At 42.1% G+C, this 10,624-nt stretch overlaps 2 protein-coding genes across 5 annotated transcripts in view; one reads left to right on the top strand and one right to left on the bottom strand.

Moving 5' to 3' along the window:
- Positions 1-416: 416 nt before the first annotated feature.
- On the top strand, positions 417-6,981 carry LOC132874092 (transmembrane reductase CYB561D2). 3 transcript variants are annotated; one of them, XM_060909988.1, is made up of 4 exons: positions 417-746; positions 4,214-4,251; positions 5,035-5,085; positions 5,868-6,981. In XM_060909988.1, exons 1-4 carry the CDS (start codon positions 623-625, stop codon positions 6,369-6,371), a joined length of 717 nt encoding a protein of 238 aa, XP_060765971.1. In that variant the 5' UTR covers positions 417-622; the 3' UTR covers positions 6,372-6,981. The 3 variants fall into 3 exon arrangements, with proteins under 3 accessions (XP_060765971.1, XP_060765972.1, XP_060765973.1); XM_060909989.1 differs by lacking the exon at positions 5,035-5,085; XM_060909990.1 differs by lacking the exons at positions 4,214-4,251; positions 5,035-5,085 and having other exon boundaries at positions 676-746.
- The window catches only part of rad54l2 (RAD54 like 2), a 23,000-nt gene continuing 19,285 nt past the window's right edge, over positions 6,910-10,624 (bottom strand). For both annotated transcript variants that reach the window (XM_060909984.1, XM_060909985.1), the window contains exons 21-22: positions 9,757-9,846; positions 6,910-9,281 (exon numbers count right to left, since the gene is read on the bottom strand). In XM_060909984.1, coding sequence (XP_060765967.1) covers positions 8,437-9,281; positions 9,757-9,846 — 935 coding nt within the window. In that variant the 3' untranslated portion in view covers positions 6,910-8,436. The remainder of the gene's footprint in view (positions 9,282-9,756; positions 9,847-10,624) is intronic.

Raw genomic sequence — 10,624 nt, 5'->3', positions numbered from 1 at the left:
ATAAAAAAGCCAGGTAAGTAACTGTGCAAGCAAGCAAGCAAACAAACAAACAAATAAGCAAGCAGAAACCACACCACGTCAGCGCTGGGAAAAAATTTAACTCTTTAACGTTGTTCACAATAAAAGTCTTCACACATCAAATTATAATACACATCACATATGCAAAGTATTGTATGAGTTTTTACGAAAATGTAAATCAAATTAAAATTGTTTATGATTATTAACGGGATGAGTAAATTGAGTAAAAATTACTGATATTTAAAATATTTTCAATGAATGTGCTAGATTTTGACCTTTATTTTGGCAGAAATTATGCTTCCGGTAAATCACTCTGGCTGGATGTTAAATTACTTCCTTAAAGAGGCTCCCTGGATAGTCTGTGAAATAACGGTGTGTGTGCACTACCTAGTGAATCACTATCTAGTTGTGGAGGTGGTTTGGGACACAGTGTGTGGTTTGTTGTCGTCTCTCTGAGAGTCTGTGCCGCTGCTGAAGTGTGTTCGACCGGTGAAGTTTTATGGAGTTTATGTTAAAAGTCCTGAAATGGGATTTATTTGACTGTCGAGTTGTTTTTGTTGAGAAATAACTGAATAAAGAAGTGGACGGAAGTGCGCGCGCGGCGATGCTGCAGTCGGAGTCGGAGCCGAGGCTGTACCGGCTCTTCCGCCTGCTCTGTGGGCTTTTTACACATTTACTGTGCGCCGCTTTCACCGGATTTGTCGCGATACTCACCAAACCAGGCTCCAGTGAGTATTCCTGCACTTATAGAGCGTCTATAATGCCTTATTAATGCGTTATTATAAAGCGGAAGTTCAGTGCTGTTGAGACGGGGGAAAGTGACCGGAAGTTCCGCCTCTTCCTCTGTTTTCAGAGTAAAAAGCCCCCCCCCGGAAAACATTTTACATAATTTGCAATCCTTAATTTGGAACTTTTTTTTTTATTTATTATTTTTACGTAATAAAAATATTTTCCAAAATTATTTTACGCATAACATTAATACATAGTGTTGAACGTGAATCCACTCTGTTTCGCTCGTATTTCAGGAAGTTAATTCGCTAAAAATACTGACTAAATTTTACTTTTAACATGTCTTTTTATTTAAAAAGATTAAAAAATTGTTAAAAAAGGACCCCTTCCATAAACACCAGCTCGGGTTAAAATTAATCGCGAGTTCTGTTTTTACATTCATCACCTCAGCTCAGCTCACCTATGGTTACGATTGTAACCAATCACATTTCAAGTAAAGGACTTTTTCGACCAATCACACGCCTCCTCTGTGGGTAGCTTATTAATATTCATAACCTCAATTCAAGACGTTTGAAATGACGAAAACATCCACATCTTGCTAGTGATGGGAATTTCGGCTCTTTTCCGGGAGCCGGCTCTTTTGGCTCTATAAGGAGCCGCCGGCTCTTTCGGCTCCCAAACGGCTCCTGAGATTTTATTTTTGATTTAATTGCTGCAATTAACTAGTTAATTAATTACATTATTATTTATATTTTATCAATAGGATGTTTTCCATTTTATTTTTTAGTTTTTGTAGCCATTGTAAAGCTTTGTAAAGTATAGCAGTGTAACAATGTTCTAGCTATAGAAATAAAACTTACTTACCAATTAATAAATTATTTTCTCACGAACATAATGCAAAACTGTGTTATATTACCAATATAAAATACACAGAAGACATCAACTGTTTATCCTTTATGGCTTTATTTCACACTCGACCTTGAACAAAATGCCACAAAATAAATTATGAAGTATAAATCAGGCCTAAGAAACTATGAAGCAAAGTTGGAAATTATTTTAACAAACACAGAACAATGTGCAACAAAATATTTTATTAAATAAAATATTAAATAAGTATATAAAATAAGTATGTTGTATACCGCAGATTAATCTGGCCGTGCCAAGGCGGTTGCCGACCGAACCTGTCAATTTATGAGCGACAATTTATATCATGAGCTTTAGGAATTCACGGCAACAAAACAATGATCATGGTTGTCAAATAGACAATCATCCTTCAGCTGAGCTGAACTCTCTCTGTCTCTCTCTCTCTCTCTCTCTCTCTCTGAGGCACCTAAGGACAAAAAACTAATTCGGCTCCCCAACTCGGCTCCCACCGAAGAGCCGGCTCCCGTCGTTCACTTCAAAGAGCCGGCTCTTTGAACCGGATCGTTCGCGACCGACACATCACTAGTTCTTGCTCAAGCGCACTATTGTTCTTCTTAAGTTTACTTTTATTCTGCCTTATTCCGACACGTTTTTTGGATCCATTCCTCCTCCTAGGGCGTTCGAGATAGAGACACCGTTCCAACTCTGAGACGTCTGGCCCGAAGTGGTGTAGTGTGCTTGTATACAGCTTTTGGATCAACGCGCCTGTTCTCTTTTTTTCTTGTCGTTTTTTCTTTTGTTTTTTTCCCATAGAGAATGAATAGGGCTCATGAATCGAATCGTCCTACTCGGACACGCTCCATCACAGATGCACCAAACCTCATGTGATACTTCAGGCCAACTCCCCCGACACATACATGCAATCGGTTCTGATCCGCACTCATTTTTCCTTTCTTTTTGCTCATCCTTTTATCCTCCATAGGCTTGCATTGATTTTTGGCCCCATTGAAAATGAATGGTGTTTCAGGAGAAAAACTTTCACTCTCCATCAGTTTTTTTTTTTTTTTTAACCAAGTGACCAGACTTCAAGAAACTTCACTTGATGCCTCAGGCCAAGTCCCTGCACAGATCCATCCCCTCATCTGAGACCTGCACTCATCTTTTCCTTGGTTTTCATGCATCTCTTTTTACCTCCATAGGCTTCCATTGATTTTTGGCCCCATTCAAATGATTGGAGTTTTGCTCAGTAACACTTCACCACACATCCACCAAACTTCATACGGCACCTCAGGCCAAATCACCATCACACACATGATATCGGTTCTGACCCGCACTCGCCTTTCTCTCGCCTTTCATCCGTCCAGTTTTTCTCCATTTTGCTGCTAATCAATGGAAGCTTGACTGAGTCATTCCTCCCTTCCCCCATAGGTGATGATGCAAGGATCTGCTCATTTGAGACTTTGACAGCAAATCAACTTCAACTCAATGGCCACTTTATTAGGAATACTTACGCGCACACATGATAGCAATTAGCATATAAGCATTCACATATTACCATGCTAGCTGTTAGCATGTTACCCATTACAATACCATGCCTGCTGTTAGCTCGCGAGTTGTTAGCATATTCACCATTAGCATGTTATCATGAGAGTTGTTAACATGTTAGGATTAGCATGGTAGCATGCAGAGTTCGCATGTTTGCTGTTAGCGAGTTCGCCTGAGCATGTTAGCATGCTAACTGTTAGCATGTCACCCTCAGCGTGTTAGCATGCTAAAAGTTAACATATCCATTAGCATGTTAGCCTGTTAACTGTTAGCATGATAACTGTCAGCATATTAGCCTTAAAGTGTTAGAATTTTAACAAATGGCATGTTAATCATTAGCATGTTAGAATGCTAGCTGTTAGCATGTTAGTATGTTAACTGTTAGCATGCTAGTTGTTAGCATGTTGGCATGCTAGCTTTTAGCATGCTAGCTGTTCTGCTACAGCTCAGCAAGCACACTGCATTTTCTCTGCGGAAATGCAGTCTAGTTTTTAAATGGTGTCCTACTTTTCAACATTTGTGTTAACCTCAGTTATATCATTTTCAGATGTGTATTATTGATATTTTAATTCGGTTAATGAGATTTATATGCACGAGTCACACTGGAGGTTCTTCATATTACAGTGGTTTATTTTAGAAAGGGGGAAAAAACCCTGTTTTTAAAAAATAATTTTGTTTATAACACGTTAAATATTGGGTGATAAGTTCATGAGCCTTAAAATATAATCACGCTACAACACACCCGCTTCTCTGTTCCATGACTTGAGTGTCAGCAGAAGCCGATCCTTTACAGATCATTGACATATATTTATAAAAAGTATTTTTATTTTGTTTTTAAAAAGCTCAACTGCTGCCAGTCTGTTTGCTGTTGAAGCCCTGAGCCGGATGTTCTGGGGGGAAAAGTTGAAGGGTTCTGGTTCAGGGCTTGAGTACTCTTCCTGAATTTTACTCACAAGTGATATCCCTCAACACCTGGATTTTTCTTACTTAAATTAACATTGGAATAATTGCACAGGTCTGATCATAATGATTATTTTTTTCTTTTTGGTCTGTGCAGGTTTGTTCTCTTGGCACCCGTTTCTGATGACCTTGGCAGTAAGTTTGTGACACAATAATAAGTTACTGGACTTGAAACGGTCCTGAAGTGTCTGCAATAATACATGACATTTTATGATTGAGTTGATGACCTGAAAAACTTTGGAAGAAAACTGGACAGAGAAAGTGATTAATTAAAAAAAAAACCTCAAATGTTTTGAGCAGGTCTGGAACCCTGGTACACAATCACAATGGAATGACCGACTGATGGCTTTTCTTGCAGTAACAAAATGTTAATTGTCATGCCATCCAGTTACAGATTATCACAACATCAGATGAAAAACATTGCTGTTTTAAAGTGCATATTCTGGACCAATTTTGTGTTGGTTTTTTTTTAATATGAAAGTCTGTCCCTTTACACACTCCTCCAGAAGGGTAATTTTGCACAAGGCCATCTGTCTACAGCAGAAAAAAATAAAATAAAACGCGTCTAGAAAAATCCCAAGGGAGTCTGGAGCCAGATTTGTGACATCACGTGCGGATCCGCCAGCAGGCTGCGAGAGCTTGCATGGTTTCAGTGCACAGTCTGTGTAGACCAAGTTGAGCAGCGAGCGATTTTGCATTGAAATGTGGAATTGTCGCCTGAGATTCTAAACCCATGGATTCATGCATCAATGCTCATCTATCTACTGTTACATAAATAATATTTTTTCTAACTACTATTATGCATTTATATATTTTTTCATTTAGAAGAGTACTGGCTACTGTAGGAGAAAGATTTCATAAGCTACACACATGGAATCGGCTAAGCAGGGTTGTAGATACGTTTACTGTGTTTGACAGGTCCCAAGATCTCAAGCCCTGACACGCCGTATATCCCTCGATACATGTGAAGTAAGTGTATTATCACCCAGCACTTTTGTGTGTGTCAGTAAATAACATTATCCGTGTACCACACAAACACAGGAACACCTAATTAAGAGTATAGTCTCTCTTATTTCTTACCCTGGCAACAGTCAACTTGCGAATCATCGATTTTCTTGGTCTTTTTCTCGGCTCTGCTTTGGTCCTCGGCTTCCGGGTGCCTCGCACGAAGCGTTCCCATTTCTCTCTCGTTGTCCAGTCTTTTGGGAAATGCTGAGTACTAATCCCATCATGATTGGTGTTGCTACACCCTCCTACGATACGTCTGTTAACCATTTTAATAATTACGTGATAACGTTGAAGAAATTTGCAGAAAACCACCAGGTCGTTTTCTCATAAACAAACCAGCGCTGACGTAGGATTCAGAGGGAGGAGTCCCGTACGCGACGTCACAAAAATCAATGTTTCCCAGGAAATTCAAATGCCAAGTTTTTTCAGAGGCGGACCAATTCGCCTCAAATGGCTTGATTTCCACTGGATTTTTCTGATATTGCGCAAGGTAAAAAAATTGCACAAAATGTGACAAATATTTGACCAAAGTTTAATATAAATTAGGAGGAGAATTACATTGATCTTGATCCTGAACTTACCCGTGATATGCACTTTAAAGTGGCTGTCGGTCACAGTGATAGGGGCGTGGCCTCTGTGCTCAAGTCGCACCTCTGATTGCTTTTCACTGTACCTCATACACACAGCATCATTAATTACTTATCAGACTGTTCACTTTTGTCTCTTGTAACCTTTTCCTCCAGTTCTCGTTTTTCATGACCGAGGCGATTCTGCTCTTCTCTCCACACTCTTCCCCTGTGGCGAAATTAAAGCACCAGGTGAAATCACGGCTGCACTGGATCTTGCAGTGTTCCTGCGTGTCCTGTGCCCTGGCCGGTCTCGGAACCATCTTCTACAACAAGCACCTGAACAGTAAGCCACATTTCTCCACATGGCACGGGCTGATGGGCGTGGTCACCGTGTGTGTGGTGGTGCTGCAGTCAGCGGGGGCACTGCCTCTGATCTACCACAAACTTGTGAAAGGCTGGTCTCTGGCCAAGCTGAAGCGCTACCACGCTGCCGCAGGACTCGTCACGTACCTGCTGGGCAGCGTGAGTCTGCTCCTGGGCACCTGCTCCACCTGGTTCACGGCCAGCGTCGGTGAGAATGCGTGGTACGTCACTATGCTGTGCCCCACCCTCTCCGCCCTCACCATCATGAGCCAAGTGACCAACGCTTACATGGCCAAGAAACGCCTGCAGTCCTAAAGCAGGAGCGGACGTCCGATATTATATTTCCATGTCGACAAACACATCAGAGATGACCTTGTTGGTAGTTTTGTGATGGTTGGCTAAACACAAATGATGAGAATCACAAGAAGTTCACACATCAAATATGTTTCAGCTGATGGACTACAGTTGTGGTGAAGGAGACACAAGCGAGGCGTGTATCAGGACTGCAGCTCCACCAGAGCATCACAGGAATGCGACTTAAATTCGGACACTGAGCAGAGTAAAGCAGGTACTGGAGATGCATCTGATATGGCAGTGACCTCTGACCTTTCAGCAACACTGCAAATCTCAGGTTGTTATTTTGTCAAAGACCCAAAGGGATAAAGAAGAGGAATTCAGTCTAAAGGCTCTGACAGCATGTGTTCGGTATTCTCAGATTTAATTATTACTCAACTGTTTATACTTAAAAAAAAAAAAAAAGACCCATCATGCATGACCGCTCTCCCTCCATTCAGCTTCTGATGTGACTGTAAATGTACTGATGACAAGAAAAGAGGAATGAATAATCAATCGGTTCAAATACAACAAGAAATGCTGAATTTATTGTCTGTTAAAACAACATTAAATAAATACAATGTCATTTTAATCTCCTCGTCTGTGTGCTAAATACAAGAGCTGATGAGTGTCCATTTGTTGTGTGTGTGTGTGTGTGTGTGTAAGCTCTCATCTGGTTCTGTCACAGATACTGGTCTTAAACACACAGGGGGGGAAAAAACAAACCCAAACTACATACACGTAAAAATCACAATCCGAACAACATTTCCAGCAGAAACATACAGGGATCATAAGGTTTCAGAAGTAATTTAAAAAAAAAGCAAACAAAAAGGTACAAAAATATAAAGTAGCAAATCATAAATAAATAAATCTGGTGAAGTAAAAGGAAATGAAAGACAAATCAGTTAGGCCTAATTTGATAAGTTGTTTAAAAAAAACAACACAAAGACAGGGATCAGAATGCAAGAAAGGGTGTTGGTGGATGGTGGGCGGAGTCTAAGAAGTGCTCCTCTGAGAACAGACAGCAAGGGATTGATGGGTTTGTCGGGAATTTCGGAATATTTTCACGCTTTGGTCACATTCGCGGACAGGAAAAAAAGCACTCATGTCCAAGCAGTGGACGAGGTAACAGTCGACACAAACATCAGCGCAGCGTCATGGGGAGGAAAAACGGACTGCTACAGGAGTTACGTACGAATCGTATAAGGCTAACGCTAAACGCTAAAGCCTGGTTATGGCTCCCTCCATCACAAGGCTCTGAAGGCGAACATGAAGTTACATTCTTTGAGCTTCCGTCAGGCATGTGCCGATATGAACCGCTCAGATCATGATAAACGGTTCACAATATTAAATCACAACACTAATGAAGAAGAAGAAAAGAAAAAAAAAAAAGGACCCCAAGTTGGAGCATCCGATAATGATTCTGGGACCACCTTGTGTGAGAATGACGGAAGTCATCCTGCCTCGAATTTTCATTTACGTTCCATTTCTACAATAATTATCGTGTGTTTTAAACACCGTAACGTATCGTACAACAGATAATCGGCACTTGCCTCTTTTTTCTATTAAAAGGCCAAACTGAAAAGTAAAAATGGCTTTTTTCTGTTCATCATGGTCTCTTTCACCATGTTTGTGGTTTTTCTTTTCCAAAACCACAGAGTACGCAGTTTACAAAAAACATAGATCATATGCTCACAAGATCAGAAATAAAAAAAATAAACAAGTCACGATTTTCTCCCTTTTTCTCTATGATGCTACGAGTTCTATAATAAACAGCAAAATGTCTCAAAAAGTTTTGCCTTTTTTTTTTTTTTTTTAAATGGTTGCTGCCTGGAAAGAGTTGCACTAGTCGTTTGTGTGATGCATCCAAACACGTTTCAGCGATACAACTAGCCGACCTCTTTTTGTTTCCTCTTTCTTTTTGTGGAAGAGCGGTGTTATGGTCCCATGCTGGTAGAAACACCAGTCTGCTGAATTTAGTGTCATTTCAACGTTCAGATCCACCCACTTTTACCCCGGACCAATGAGATTCCTCAGATGTTGCTGCTCACTGCCCGATCACCTCGATGACATCATCGTCAGAGCTACTCCCACCATTCTCGGCGAGCGTGTGGCGCGTGTCGGGTCGACTCAGCGCTGTCCCCAGCAGGCTGGAGGGCGAAAGGAAGGAGGAGGGAGCGGTGGGGGCGGAGCCAGAAGTGGATGTGGACAGGGAACTGGAGAACATTCTAGAAGAGTCTGGCAACAGAGGCTGAGTGTAGGGCATCGAAAACCCGGACAGCATGCTTGCCATGCTGGGATTGAAGAGGAACGGTGGAATAGTGGAGGAGGAGGAGGAGGAAGAGGATGATGAAGGTGCAGAGGAAGAAGAAGCTATGCTGGTTGATGAAGAGGATCCATGGGCAGAGCTTAAAGTGTCGGTAGGAAACATGCTATGCAAATCGGTCAGAAAGTGACCAGGGTTGGTCCCGCCCACCATAGGAGGGGTCATGTGACCCAGAGCCCCCAGTAGGGGGAATCCCATGGATCCCATGGTGTAGCCGGCACTCACAGGGAATCCTGGGAAATTAGCAGCGGCTGTGGTGCTGTTGGTCCTTTTGGAGCCTCGAGCGTCTGAAAGGAGTTTTCTCTTCAGGCTCTGGGCATCGAGGGCGGAGCCAGAGCCGATGACATTGTCACGCCGCTGAGGCTCAGAGGTGTGGCTTTGCTGGGTGGGGCGGTCCGAAAGCGTGAGGTCATTGGCAGGGGCAGGGGTGTAATGATGGAGCTGGCGCAGCAGGTTGGGACTGGAGGAAGGAGACACACGGCGCACACCGTCCGGAGAAAAACGCTTCAGCTCTGGAGGAGACGCACGGCCGTTTGTGACTGGGCGGAGGAGAGAACCGCCCACATCTGACATGGATTTTTTTTTGGGGGGGAGAAGATGAAGGGAGATCATTCAAGGAAGAGAGATGACTTTTCCAACAGTAATTAATACAGTGTTTATATCACAGTCAGTTAGGAGTACTGAATATAACTTTAATAATTAAAGTTTTTAAAGTTATGAAGGAAATAAAATAGAGAGAAAAATGGGAAGAAAGAAGAAAAAAAAAACGAGACAGAAGGAGGTGGAAGGACTGCATTGAGAGATAAAGGGACGGGTGGATCGAGAGAGAGAGAGATGGGGAGAAAGATGGAAAAAGAAACAGGTTGGATGAAAGTGAGGTGTGAGGAATGGAGGATGTCAGGAAGAGGGGGATGAATGGAAAAAGAGAAGAGGGAAAGAAAAGGGAGGTGATTTAAGAGAGAAAAGTTTGGAGATGACAGACACAAGAGTGTGTGTGTGTGTGTGTGTGTGTGTGTGTGAGAGATGATGATGATGTCACACCTCTCGGTGCAGAAGCAGCTCCCTCATTGGCTCTGGGCTTTCCGGAACGGATGGCAAAGATCCGCCCATCATTAGTCCTGATGTATGTACCTGAGTGAACACACACACACACACCCAGAGCTTTATCACCACCTATCTCCGCACCAGCTGTAGTAGCAGTACACAGTGGCATGCAAAAGTTTGGGCACCCTTACTGAAAATGTCTGTTACTGTGAATAGTTAAGTGAGCAGAAGATGAACTGATCACCAAAAGGCATAAAGGTAAAGACGACACATTTCAGCGTTTTCTGCAAGATTTGTGTATTATTTTTGTTTTGTACAATTGGAGAGTGAAAAAAGGAACACCATGCAAAAGTTTGGGCGCCCCAATACGTTTGAGTTCTCAGGTAACTTTTACCAAGGTTCCAGACCTTAATTAGCTTATTGAGCTGTGGCTTGTTCAAATTCTTCGTTAGGAAAGGTCAGATGATGCAGATTTCAAAGCTGTATAAATTCTCTGACTCCTCAAACTTGTCCCTAAAATCAACAGCCATGGGCTCCTCTAAGCAACTCCCTCGCATTCTGAATAATAAAATAATTGATGCTCTCAGAGCAGGAGAAGGCTACAGGAACATAGCAAAGTGTTTTCAGGTAGCTGCTTCCTCAGATTGTAATGTTATTAGGAAATGGCAGGTAACAAACAGTGGAGATCAAGGTGAGGTCTGGAAGATGAAGAAAACTTTCTGAAAGAACTGCTCGTTGGATTGCTAGAAAGGCAAATAAAAACCCCTGTTTGACTGCAAAAGACCTTCAGAAAGATTCAGCGGGGGGGGTCATGGCTCAGGTGGATAAGGTGCCATACCATAAATCCGGGGACCTGGGTTCGATT

Source organism: Neoarius graeffei, chromosome 26, assembly GCF_027579695.1.
Source record: "Neoarius graeffei isolate fNeoGra1 chromosome 26, fNeoGra1.pri, whole genome shotgun sequence".
Taxonomy (NCBI): domain Eukaryota; kingdom Metazoa; phylum Chordata; class Actinopteri; order Siluriformes; family Ariidae; genus Neoarius; species Neoarius graeffei.
This window is presented reverse-complemented; position numbering and strand designations above follow the sequence as displayed.